A 14,424-nucleotide genomic window follows, 5' to 3' on the forward strand; every position below is an offset into this window, starting at 1 on the left:
ATTTGTATTGGTATAAAGTTGGATCATTTATACTCTCTTTTGTTATGTGTTAATCTCCTTTCAATACGGACCAAATATGAAGTTTTTAACACTGTTTATCTTGTCCATCACTGGAAACAATTTCGGTTAGTGAGCCCAATTGCCGTCCTGTAAGATTGTCTACTAATACCCCCACTTCATCCTACCTTGCAGAGTCCTCATCAGAATATATAGCTGCATCCAGAGGCTCAGGGTATATGCCCCTTACTTCCATGTCATCCTCTTCCACTGTATGTAATACTTCCTTCAAGATGTGGTCACTGGAGAGGGAAACTAAATTATCAGGTTGCTACGCTTGAATTTGTGAACACACTGTAGCTTTTGAAGTTTGTAATAAAAATATGTACAGGTCAGACTCATATATTGATGAAACCTAACTTTTTTAGCAATTCACATAGTAATATAAAAATGAAGATGTAACAGAACAACATGAAATGCTACTGTAAAGGACATGCAGTACTATACAGTACCAGCATATTTTTTTCTCTTCCCAGATCAAGCTAATGAAAAATTATAGTATTTATTGATATTTTTGGCATTCCTTTTATCTATTATGAACACATTTCATGCGTTGAAAACTTTGTGTATACTTTCTTGTTCAGTCAATAATGCTACTTACCTCAGATGATCAGACATTGTCGCTTCATATAAAAGGACACACCAATTCAAAGCATAGTTAATTAAATGTGGCACACAACACAACACAACACAACACTGACACTTTACTGTACTAAATGATTCTTAAAAGGTCTATCTTTCATTCAATTGCAATGTTGCCGTAATTATGGTGCCCTTTTTCGATAATTAGGATAAAATCAATAGTAGTACGCACTGTTACCGTGTGGTACCGCAAGTCCTTCTCAGGTTTTAAGGAATGATCCCTAGTCTGATCAGATCTACTGATGACAATAAGCATTGTTAAATCGTTGCAGGAATTGAAGAACGTAGTGCAAAGTGTCTAGGTTGACTCCACACGATCTGTACCACAGTCTGTGTCAGATGAGAAGCTGATTCCATTGCAGTCAATTTATGTGGCACAAGTGATAATAAACATAGTGAAATTTTCCATGGAATACAATGCATTAAGTGGGTGAGATAATGTCATGACATAGCCACTTGGTTCGACAATTCTGAGTTGCCTCTCGAGGCCAAAATGCTTCCCATTTGACACAGACTATAGACTTCTGTGAGATAGTAAAATCATCACCACCATCATTATCATCATCATTTTCCCTTTCTCAGCTGACAGTTGGGGCAAATATGGTTCCTCTCCACTTAATCCTCTCTCTGTACCATCTCTCATCCAACACTGTATTCCAGTCCAGGTTCCATTGTCTTACACTCTTCTTCACAGAGTCCATCTATCATAATCTTCCTTGTCCTCTCTTTCCTGTCATCTGTCTTTTCAGTGTTTGCTGTGGCAGTCTTTCTTCTCTCATCTGCTTAACATGCCTAGACCATCTCAATCTATTATGTTCTAGTTTATCATTTAGTTTTTGCACATTTAGCTCTTTTCATATGTCTTCATTTTTCATTCTATTCCTCCTTGTCCTCTGTACCATACCCCTCAGGAATTTCATTTCAGCTACCTGTACTCTAATCTCATCTCTCTGATCATTATCCAGGTTTCAACTGCATGTCATTATAGGTAAGTAATATCCTTTGTACACATCTTTGATAACTTCTTTGCTTCTGCTGTGAGAGAATCAGCTGTCTAGGTCTGTTGCTCAGGAGACACCTGGATGTACAATCTCAAAGTGATATACAACCTTCGTGGAGTATTGGATGACTTGGAAATCTTTAAATAGGCTGCGCTGGGTGTTACCAGGTGCAAGACCAATCTGCACAAGTGGGGATATTTGGTGGATTCTGCTTTGTGTGGCTGTGGTGAAGTGCAGACTATGGCCCATCTGCTAGAATGTCGTCTTTGTCCTGCAACATGTACTGAGAAAGAGCTGCTTGAGGCAACAAGGAATGCACTTGACATTGCTAATTTCTGGTGCACCACAGTATGAACCTTTGGTGCATAGTTTATTTTTATTTCTTTTCATCTTTTCTATAGACAATTTTTTGTACAGCTTTATATATGTAACTCCGCGTCTGACATGATATAAAGAAATACGAGACTTGTTTTTTTAAAGTAAGTACCGTTTTGCTATAGAAAAAGGTAATGCAAATTTTTAAACAATTCTTTTTTTACATGCAAGCCTGCGCCTTATACTACAACTCAACGTAAGTTCCAGGCGTATTAAGGCACTTGTCATATCATGAAGCCAGTTTCTGAATTCCATCCTCATAGAAATCTGCCACCTGATGTGGCACAAATATCTATTACATTACAAGAAAAGGGCTTACATGCTCTACAAATTCTACCAAGGAGGCTGCGCTCCCAAACTCTTGCGGCCTACTCAAGGCAACTTTAACTTTTACCTTTGCACAATACTTTACAATTTCTGGCCTCTCTAGGCACAACCTACATTTGACACGACTGTAGCCGTTGTATTTAAGAATCAATACAGGGGTATCGAGTACCCATACTACCAGGCCTTCGTGAGAAAGAACAGGTTTAATTATTGGCCCAAACTCAAAAATGTATGGAGGCGTACACCTGCTCCCCTTGAAATCAAAGGTTAAAATCCTGCTTAGGCTTGCAGCCTGATGATACAGAGGCTAATCCAAACTACTGTGGTGACTAGATGGACAAGTAAATTTACAATTTACAAGTGAAAGACCGTTACAAAAATCGTAGTCACCTCAAGATTAATTGAAGGTGAATTCGAGAGGGTAACACACTCTCCATCCTCGATTTACAGTTAAGTACTTGTGACTTACATGAACTATCACATGAGCAGAAAGAAAGGTTTACATTTTAGAAAATTTATGGGTACATTACTAAAGATAGGGAACCTTCCCCTCGGGTCGGCGTGTGGAGATAACTACTGAGTTAGAAAGATGGTGGCCATTACCTCGCTGATGTTCTGCCTGCCAATGGGTGAGCCCCCGCCTCCTCTCTTAACACAACACACTCAGTAATGCGACGATCAATAAGACAAGTTAACTCGAAAAAGCGACAGCTTTTTATACCTGGGAGGAAGGTTTGAGAAGGCTCTGGAGTAAATCCGAACACACCCTCTCATTTTTATTGGACAGTCAAAAAGTTACAAGAAGCCTATGATTGGCTGAAAATTTAATACACAAAAATTATGATTGGCCAGACTCCCGAGCTGACAGGATGAGTAGGAAGTGTTGCAAACCTTGAAGTATGAAAAATAAGGAAAGTCAATTCAGTTCAGAAAACCTATAACCAGAAAAAAACTTCTTTAATTTTCTAGTTATTCCACTTTGCCTCAGAGTGCATGACATCGGTTCTTAAATAGAGACATCTAAAGAGACAAGTCCAAATTTCTTGAAATAGTTGTTGCAAACTGTGATACACCAAAACAAAAACAAAAGACATCCAGTAAGTTTAGGAAACCTTAAAATAACACATTACTCTATCACTTTAGTAGTGACATCTGTTGATCAACATCCCAACTTCTTGCACTAGGTGTTTCAAGTTTTGTATGTTAGATAGCATTCTTCAAGGCGCTTCCTTTAAATGCACGGGGTTGAGGTGTACCTCCTGGTACAATTATTATTATTTATTCACGAAAGGTAGAAAAAAGGATTGTGGAAGCGACATGTTCACAATGTGCTGGGCAATGAGAGAATAACTGTGGATGGTACAAAAGGGGAGGATTGAAATAGCAATAAGTACGAGTTGTTAGGAAAATACAAGGCCACTAGCAGATGAACAAGAATTGCCAATTTCGGATGAACAAAACAGATGTATTCAAACACAAGACACACGAAGTCAGGAATAGTACAACAACAAGAAATATTGGAAGATTAGAACATATACAGATATCAGGTACATAAACATGACTTGGATTTGATCCGAATGCAATAAACAAACAGGTACCGTTACATGAGATAACAAAGATGTTTCCCAACCAATTGTACGAGTAATAGGAAACACTAGGGAATAGGAAAAACAATTGAATAGGAGAATGAACCAAAGAACAAGATTTTAAATTACCAAGTCCAGGGATACCATACAACTTGACCCGAATAGAGAATAGTGCATTATAGCAAATGACAAGTTCCAGAAAACACTCGATAGAGCAGAGATGCATTTAAGCCCAACAGAATGAAGTTACCAGTCCAGAGGTTGAGTATAAGAGATCTTGAAAGTACAAAAATATTTAAAGCACAAGAGTATGAAAGGGTTTTTGAGTGTAATGACAAAATAATTTTCATCATCACATAAATTCCAACAGCGTATAAGTTAAAGGAATTAGAAATCCACTTCTCTCTTATTGATAATGATCGAGTGCAACTACCCGAAAATATAGCCATGTGAAGTTTACAAATGAGAAGTTTAAAATACCCCATGGTCGAATAGTAAAGTCCCATATTGAAGTGAAAATTTACAGCAGCATAGCACAAAGATGTTCCCCTCTCTCCAACAGCTGAAGAACGCCTCAAAGTAGTAGGCAAAGAGCGCTGCTTATATAGGCCAGTTAGAGAAGGGATATCAAGACACATGGCACTAGAAACGATGATGTCATCCAGGTTTGATGCAGGTAATCGGCTGACAATAGTCCCGTAGCTGTGGCAGCGTGCGGATGTCAAACATCGGGAAGAAAGCAGCAGTAAATGACAAATGCGTGGGAGGCGAGTTGACAATGTTACAAATGGACCGTGAGCTAGCCCTGACCTGGCCAATTGGTTTTGATGTTCTTATTGTCATTGTTGTTGTTATTGTGTTATTATTGATATTGATACATAAATTGGCCAGGAGATCACTAAGATTGTTTGGCCACCAGAAGGCTGTTGCTCACTTAGCACCACCCAGGGGACATGTGTTGGGTATCTTTGGGTTAAACCTATGGACGTGAGTAACACTTCCAAAAATGGACGCTACAGTGACATGTTTCCACTTATGCAATAAGCTAGCTAATCATGAACTAGAAGTGTACCTGGGTAAAAATCGCTTTACCCACATCAATGAATCAAACTATCTGGGGATCACATTAGATAGAACCCTTTCCTTCAAGAAACACCTGAAGTAAACGGCTGAAAAACTGAAGTCTAGAAACAACATACTTCAGAAACTGTGTGGGCACTACATTGGGTTCATCTGCTGACACTTTACGCACCACCGCCCTCAGTTTGGTCTACTCAACAGCTGAGTACTGTCCTCCAGTGTGGCTCAATAGCAGCTATACCAAACTTGTGGATGCCCAATTGAATCAGGCAATGAGAATTGTATCAGGCGCAGTAAAATCAACACCTACATTTGATTTACTAGCACTGAGTCACATTCCACCAGCGGAACTCAAACGCAAACACGCCTTACTCCAGGAGTATAAGAAGATAAATGCAAACGACCATCTACCAGTACACCAGGACATCATTGCTGCTGAAGCCAGACGTTTACATTCGCAGAACCCCTCCATCTTGACAGCGAGACACCTTGGTGAACAATAATTTCAACCTCTTGCAAACCTGGAAGGAAGAATTGGTAAAAAACCACTCCATGTCAGCTGCAAGACATCACAAGCACCACAGCACCACCAAGTGCCTTTCACCTACCCCGGAAAACGTGGTCAACACTGAACAGGATAAGAACAAATCATGGCAGATGTCCAGATCTTCTCTACAAGTGGGGACATATTCCTTTGCCAGAATGCATTTGTGGTGCTCCCAGACAGACCATACGGCACATAGTGAATGACTGCCCGATGTATTCCTATAGTGGCAACTTCAGTGACTTTGTGGAAGCAGGTCCAGCTGTAATAGACTTTATTAACAACTTGAAAGTCAAACTGTAAATAACGTAGATACATATTTTATTTTTGACTACTGTTGATATGTACAGCCAAATGCTAAATAATAATTGTGTTATTATTAAAGCATAAAATAAGTTATCTTCTTAATGGTGTTTCTCTGTAGTAAATTTTGAAAAGTTATTAGGCTAACAGTGAAGTTGCAAAAGTGATTGGAGTACAGAGGGTTAAGAGAAATGTTTTCCTCATTTGTAATCAACTTACAAATCATGGGAATCAACAGCTATATCATTTGTAAGTATCGGAAAGGAACAAATGACTTGATTTGCCCCCATTTATGTGATCTAAAATTTGTAAAATATGTAAAATATGTCATGCAATGCTGTACCAGTAAGAAACTGTGTGTATCAGGGCTTGCCTCACGATGAAATTTTCTTTCTGCTCCTAGGTTATTAATCATGGGGCAAACTTAAATGTAATGCATCACATTTCCACATTTTGTATCAGGATCTTGTGATATGAATCAATCAAAATATTGCACTCTTCTGTCATTTCTCTGGTAGTCTAATGTCCATTGGAACACTGAGTTCTGTTTCTTCTCATGTATCATTAATTGATTTCAAAAGGACATCCTAAACAAAGGTCATCAGTTGATTTTGGTCAGTTTTCATCAGCACACAGTGAAGAAAATACTGGAATTTTTTGAACATGCAAGTATTCATGGGAGTTGTGTTGTGAAAATAAATCATCTCCCCTTTTTTTAAACTGTATTTTTGCTTCACTTGTCATTTACACTGTTATGTCATGCAATTAATGGAATTAACGAAATTTGTATCTGTGGTCAGTAAAGGTCATTAGTAATTTTCTTTTACTTTCTTCAGTGTCAATTGTCATACATATAGTTAGTGAGACTAGCATCTGATATATCTAGAAATACAGTTTTATTGCAATCTTAATATCTCAATTTCAGTCCAAAACATTCATAGTGAACCCTTCAGTTTCTAGCTGCAACTCCTCAAACTCTTCTCGTTGAACATCTAGAAAATGGTTGATCTCAGTTACTCTCATTCGGTTCCGTTTCACTTCATCTCTGTAACAAATATAAAAGGATATATTTCCAAAACATGTATAAGCAACAAAATTATTGGACAGAGAAATGTAATCAGTTCACTGAATATGACTGCTTTATAGTTTCTAAATATGTCATTGCAATGTTGTATGATTCAAGAAAATGTGTATCAGGCCTTGCCCTAGTAAATAGTAGGCCTCACAAAACTAATGAAAGGACAGAGTCCAATTGATGGATGTACAGTATACAGTATAGTTATAGTTAGGCAAAGTAAGTGAAGAAATGTCAAGGTGTAAATCAAGGTGAACTGGCCACACTGAGAGAATGAGTGAAGATGATTGTCCAAAACAGTATAAAGCACTGAAAATGGAAGTAGAGGACATGGGAAAAGTGGACAGATGGATGAATTCCTGATTCTACAAAATGAGGGATTAAGGGTTATTGATTATGAAGCTGATGCCTGGCAGGTCACTTCTCCTTTATAGAAATGTGGCAGGCCTTTAGGCTGTCATATTATGTTAGGGATGAGTTGTACCTGAAATCTCGATGTGTACATACTGTATTTTCTCACATAATTAACACCCTTGCATAATTTATGCATCCCAATATTTTTGTGTCCAAGGTGGAGAAAAAGAAATGTTCCCGTATTTGATGCATCCACTTCTTCGATCATCCCTCACGCAGTTCTGGATGCATTTCAAAATAAAGATGTCAACTACTCAAGTAGCATGCTTCCTATTGTAAAACTAGGCATTTCAAATACTGCGCAACGTGCTGTTATCTGCCAGTAGGAAGTACCACTGCACTAGTTCAGTGAATGTGTCACCTGTGGTCAGATAGCCAAGACTTGGAATAATCAGAAACGTAATTTGGTTTTATGAAGTATTCATTTATGGTTTAAATGGGATCTTTGAACTGCAAAATTATTTGAGTGCAAAATTATTTCCATCGAAGAAATTATTTAGGTTTGGACAAAATTACTACTACTATTATTAAGATTTTAAATTTAGGCCTATGAATAACATGAACTCTAAAGGAGAATTACTGAACTAAATTGTATTGTCATTTTGAAATGTGTTTGAAAAATTTAAAAGGGTCTTTATTATTTAGGCAGCCTATACCGCACGTGCGGTTTCCGCTGATAAAAACTTTTGTATCGCAATTGAAATGTTCGAGAACTTGTAAAAAACTTTATCATTAAAAATGTAGAATTTATATTGGTCCCAATAAGAACTATGTCTATTGGCCAGTATATTAACATTTTTAATTGGTGAATACGGAGGTCTGGGGAAGTTCCGTGGTTTTATTGGTCTACTTGTGATTGCACGATTTCTGGTCTTGGGCTCCTCATGTGTGCGATGCGTGTGTCCTGCATCTTTTCCATCTGACTGACCTAGCGAGCACACGCGCTCGGGGTCTACCCCATCTGGGGGTACCCGGTCTCTCACGGTAAGCGCTATGTTATTGTTTTTCACTTAATTTAGATTCATTCTTGTGTTTCGGCCTTTTCTTATTTAATGTCACGTTCGGTGGTAATGTAATTTGTTTTCGCATAACAGAGTTTTCCTCTAGACCTCCACATTCACCAATTTTTCATTTTTGAATGACTGTGCCTCGATGGACAGCCATAGCAGCATTTGTGTTTTTGGAGGCGCAACTCTTATTTTGTTCTAAATTTGCAACCTATGTAAATTTTATTTTCTTTGAGTTCGCCCCCAGTAATCCTGAGAAGTTTGTATAACCCACTATCTGAAGAGCTGTAGTCTGTTAGTATGTATTTCTGTTCAGTGTTAAGATTTTTTAAAAAATATTTTTTTTTACATTATTTGCTGGCCTTATTTTCTATTTGATGTTGTACTTTAGGTTTTTAATACTTTTGAGCTTAAGAGTGGTTGCTGCGTGTTTCCCTTTCCCTACAACAAGATACGATCTCATGGTCTAGTAGGGTTCCTTCAACGTTTACACATCCTTCCGTAGTTGTCGTTTGGAGGACCATTAAGTTAAAATTTTTGCAATGCGCACATGGCATTAATTTGGTTTTAAGTTCATATTTTTTCTATTCCCCTATATTATTATTATTATTAGGTCGCCTATACGGCGTCAACTCGAAAGACCTGCACCAGGCCTCTTTGGGAGCCACATGCCATTGAATGAATCCACAATGAGTAAGTATTCGAGCAATACTGTATCATATAAACTTGCAGTGATCCGTTACACTGAAACATATGGGAATAGGGCAGCAGGCCACAGGTATAATAATAATAATAATAATAATAATAGTAATAATAATAATAATAGATGCTCAACAGCTGCTACATAATGAATCAGTGCAGAAGTGACTAGTGTTGCTCTCTTCCAGTTTGATACAAACATATTTTGTGAGTGTTTCGGGTACAGTACATGCATTTTCTGTGATCTCAAAGTTGTTTACCGAGCTCGATAGCTGCAGTCACTCAAGTGTGGCCAGCATCCAGTAATCGGGAGATAGTGGGTTCGAGCCCCACTGTCGGCAGCCCTGAAGATGGTTTTCCGTGGTTTCCCATTTTCACACCAGGCAAATGCTGGGGCTGTACCTTAATTAAGGCCATGGCCGCTTCCTTCCATCCTTCCACATCCTAGGCCTTTCCTATCCCATCGTCGCCATAAGACCTATCTGTGTTGGTGCGACGCAAAGCAAATAGCAAAAAAGAAAAAGTTATTTGTTAATCCAGAATCTGTCTCTATGGCTAAATGGTTAGTGTGCTGACCTTTGGTCCAGGAGGGCCCGGGTTCGATTTCCGGTTGGGCCAGGGATTTCAACTTTCATTAGTAAATTCCTATGACTCAGGGTTCGTTGTTTGTGCCACCTTCACCAACAGATTTCATCTTAGGTAGGGCCCCATTCTCATAGACGTGCAGGTCGCCTATACGGTGTCAACTCGAAAGACCTGCACCAGGCCTCTTTGGGAGCCATATGCCATTGAATGAATCCACAATGAGTAAGTATTCGAGCAATACTGCATCATATAAACTTGCGGTGATCAGTTACACTGAAACATATGGGAATAGGGCAGCAGGCCACAGGTATTCAGTGTCCGAATGAAACATACGCTCTGGCGGAAACAGAAAAGTGCACTTCAAGTGACCAACAAGTCTCACAAAGCATTTTGCGGACCAAAAAGTGGCAAGTTTCTGCAAGTAGAGGAGGATCTGCTTAAATATTGATTTCATTATGCAAGGATGGATATGCCATTTCTCACAAAATGCTGTATTTTAAAGGACGAGAAGTAGCTGCTGCACATGGAATCAGTGTCTCGGATTTTAAGGTTAGCCAAGGCTATGAAGAGAAATGGACTTTCTCTTTGAGGAAGAACAACATTATGCTAAAGAATGCGAATAATTTCAAGCAAAAAGTAATTGATTTTAATTGCTTTGTGATAGAGAAGCATAAAGTGAAGGAATATTTGGCTCCCCCAAACAGTAAATGCAGATTAGAACACCAATCGGTTTCAATATGCCAGAAAGTTGATCAATCTATAAGAAAGGAACATCGAGTGTTATTGCACGCACTAGTGGAAGCGAAAAACAATGCCTAAAGTAAAATTTCCACAAGGGATCCACGTTCGTATCCAAGATAAAGGATAAAGGGACATGTCACTCGTACAAGATTGGATACAAACAGTTTGGGGAAATCGAGCAAGGTCCCTCCTTTGATGCCCGGCCCTTCTCATCTTGGACAGTTTTCATAGCCACCTGACAGAAGGCACTAAGAAATTATTGGAAACCATGAAAGCTGATTTGGCAGTGATTCCTGGTGGACTGATGTACTTCAACCCTTGGACATTTCAACAAATAAACCATTCAAGGGCAATGTGCAAAAAATCTATCAGTGCTGGATGGCAGGAAGTGTGCACGAAATTACTCCAAGAGGCAAGATTTGGAAGCCAACTGTGGAACTCCTTTGTGAGTGGATATTATTGCATGCTTGAGACACAATTTCTTCAAAAGTGATTGAAAAGAGCTTCAAGAAAACAGGAATCTCAAATACGTTAGAAGGAAGTGAAGATGACTTCTTATTGAGAGACTTGAGCAGTGATAACAGTAGCAGCAATTCTTCCTCCAGTGCTGGTAGTGAATTCGAAGTCAGTAGCCTATAAAAGGTAAGTTTTTTTTGCCGGAATGTCATTATTATGTACTTAAATGAATTGTCCTTTTGTTAGTTCATATTTATTTCACTTCAGGTCATACTGTCAGCTATTTACGGGGAGACTATTTTTCAGTGACAGTACTTCAAACCCATGCATCCAACTTTGACTATTCAGAAAAAAAATTGCATGCTGTAATTTTATGCCAAATGATGATAACTGCAAATCTTTTAAATATGAATACAATGTAAATAATTTTTTAAATATCTAAATTCCTTGAATAATTTATGCATCTGAAGTTTTTGCTTGTAGTATTTTACATTTAAAAAAGTGTGTTCATTATGCGCGAAAATACGGTATGTATCACTTCAAACTGCTGATAATCATCCTCTATGAAAGATGAATATAGCTGTAATGAGTATTCTATTGGTCTTGAAATAGTAAAAGGTTCAATTTTATTGCTTAGAAATCAATGTTATATATTATAATTCTTGTACTTTAACAACATTATACGAATAATGTAATCAACAAAAGTATCACTGTAAGCCAAAATTATAAATTTCATTGTCTCATTATGCTTTGTCCATTGTGGCAACCTTCAACCGAGAGACATTTATGGGAATAAAAAGGAAGCCTGTAAATTTGCTTTTGTTGAGTATAAGCCCACATTCTATGTTTTCAAACCATTGAATATCGTATGATAAAGAGTGGATGAAAGAGTAGCGTTTATAGTACTTTTGTCTGAGCATAATTAATCACAAATGTTCATTCTTTCATTGGTTAAAGGAGATATCTTGGATAATTTTGCATATTTTCTTCTGTAATGGATCAAACTAGTTACTAATACAATCTTCAATCATCATCTGCTCCTAAAAGCCAGGTCTGTCACTGAAACTTTATCTGTCTTCAGCAGTTCTCTTCATGCTGGTGTATAAGTCAAATTTTGCTTCATTGATCAAATTCTGAATGAATTACGTTATCAGTCACCTCCTCATTCATTTCCCTAAAACTCTACCTTCACTGATGGTTTGTAGAAATGAGTATAGCAAAATTATGCTTGTAGTGTTCTGTTTTAAGCCATTCTCTTCACATGACCACACCATTGCAATGTTTTAATTTCCAGCCTTTCTTTCATGATTTTTTCCAAACTTTGTTTTTGTCATATATCTTCATTATATTATCTAATCCTTTCTAGTCTTATAAGTAATTATGAAGAAAATCTCATTTCAGTTGATAGGAAATGACTTAGCTGCTCTTATCAATATTCCTCCTACTCCATAGATCAAGACTGGTACTAGTACTAGATATATGTTATGCAGAGTGATTTGCTATCTCAAAATATCTGATATCTGGGTGGGTAGGAGATAGGGATCTGCGCTCAGATGGCCTTCACTTAAACCGCAGTGGTACGTATAAGTTAGGAAATTTGTTTGGAAGGGTAATAGGGAGCTACATTCAGGGAAACAGGATGGCCTAGGGAGTGGTGATAAGGGAACAGGGAACTGGAAATCAAGTGGGGATGACATAAAATTGTTAGTGTTGAACTGTAGAAGTATTGTAAAGAAAGGAATAGAATTAAGTAATTTAATAGATATATATTTACCAGATATTGTAATAGGAGTTGAATCGTGGCTGAGAAATGATATAATGGATGCAGAAATTTTCTCACGGCACTGGAGTGTGCATCGTAGAGATAGGATAGGAATGGTGGGAGGGGGAGTATTCATTCTGGTGAAAGAAGAATTTGTAAGCTACGAAAAAGTTAAAGATGAGACACATGAAATTCTAGGTGTAAGGCTCATTTCTAAAGATAATAGGCAACTTGATATATTTGGAGTGTACAGACCGGGAAAGGGTAGCACTGACGCGGATTCGGAGTTATTTGATGGGATAGTTGGCTATGTGGGAAACGACATGGAAAGAAATGTGATTGTAGCAGGAGATCTGAATTTGCCAGATGTCAATTGGGAAGGAAATGCGAACGACAGGAAGAATGACCAACAAATGGCAAATAAGTTAATATGGGAAGGACAGCTGATTCAGAACGTGATGGAACCAACCAGAGGGAAAAATATCCTGGATGTGGTGCTGATAAAACCAGATGAGCTCTATAGGGAAACTGAAGTAATAGATGGTATTAGTGATCATGAAGCTGTTTTTGTCGTAGTCAAAAATAAATGTGATAGAAAGGAAGGTCTTAAAAGTAGGACTATTAGGCAGTACCATATGGCTGATAAAGCAGGCATGAGGCAGTTTCTAAAAAGTAACTATGATCGGTGGAAAACGGTAAATAAAAATGTAAACAGACTCTGGGATGGGTTTAAAGAAATTGTTGAGGAATGCAAAAACAGGTTTGTACCTTTAAGGGAGGTAAGGAATGGTAAAGACCCACCTTATTATAATAGAGAAATAAAGAGACTAAGAAGGAGGTGCAGGCTGGAAAGAAATAGAGTTAGAAATGGCTTTGGAAGTAAGGAGAAATTGAAGGAACGTACTAGAAAATTGAATCTAGCAAAGAAGGCAGCTAAGGATAACATGATGGCAAGCATAATTGGCAGTCATACAAATTTTAGTGAAAAATGGAAGGGTAGGTATAGGTATTTTAAGGCAGAAAGAGGTTCCAAAAAGGACATTCCAGGAATAATTAATGAACAAGGGGAGTGTGTATGTGAGGATCTTCAAAAGGCAGAAGTATTCAGTCAGCAGTATGTAAAGATTGTTGGTTACAAGGAAAATGTCGAGATGGAGGAGGAGACTAAGGCCAATGAGGTATTAAAATTTACATAACAATGACATTTACAATAAGATACAAAAGTTGAAAACTAGAAAAGCGGCTGGAATTGATCAGATTTCTGGGGATATACTAAAGACAATGGGTTGGGATATAGTACCATATCTGAGGTACTTATTTGATTATTGTTTGGTCGGAGGAGCTATACCAGATGAATGGAGAGTTGCTATTGTAGCCCCTATGTATAAAGGAAAAGGTGATAGACATAAAGCTGAAAATTACAGGCCAGTAAGTTTGACATGCATTGTATGTAAGCTTTGGGAAGGCATTCTTTCTGATTATATTAGACATGTTTGTGAAAATAATAACTGGTTCGATAGAAGGCAGTTCGGTTTTAGGAAAGGTTATTCCACTGAAGCTCAACTTGTAGGATTCCAGCAAGATATAGCAGATATCTTGGATTCTGGAGGTCAAATGGACTGTATCGCGATTGACCTGTCTAAAGCATTTGATAGGGTGGATCATGGGAGACTACTGGCAAAAATGAGTGCAATTGGACTGGACAAAAGAGTGACTGAATGGGTTGCTATATTTCTAGAAAATAGATCTCAGAAAATTAGAGTAGGTGAA

At 37.9% G+C, this 14,424-nt stretch overlaps 2 protein-coding genes across 2 annotated transcripts in view; one reads left to right on the forward strand and one right to left on the reverse strand.

Annotated features, from left to right (window-relative positions):
- Positions 1-387, forward strand: part of LOC136878891 (enoyl-CoA delta isomerase 1, mitochondrial) — a 204,695-nt gene extending 204,308 nt beyond the window's left edge. The window contains exon 7 of the mRNA XM_067152473.2: positions 193-387. Within this exon, the coding sequence (XP_067008574.1) occupies positions 193-338 (146 nt within the window). The 3' untranslated portion in view covers positions 339-387. The remainder of the gene's footprint in view (positions 1-192) is intronic.
- Positions 388-6,671: 6,284 nt separating this feature from the next.
- LOC136878890 (dynein regulatory complex subunit 3) overlaps positions 6,672-14,424 on the reverse strand; it is a 183,322-nt gene continuing 175,569 nt past the window's right edge. The window contains exon 10 of the mRNA XM_067152470.2: positions 6,672-6,960. Coding sequence (XP_067008571.2) covers positions 6,837-6,960 — 124 coding nt within the window. The 3' untranslated portion in view covers positions 6,672-6,836. The remainder of the gene's footprint in view (positions 6,961-14,424) is intronic.

Source organism: Anabrus simplex, chromosome 8 (genome assembly GCF_040414725.1).
Source record: "Anabrus simplex isolate iqAnaSimp1 chromosome 8, ASM4041472v1, whole genome shotgun sequence".
Classification (NCBI taxonomy): domain Eukaryota; kingdom Metazoa; phylum Arthropoda; class Insecta; order Orthoptera; family Tettigoniidae; genus Anabrus; species Anabrus simplex.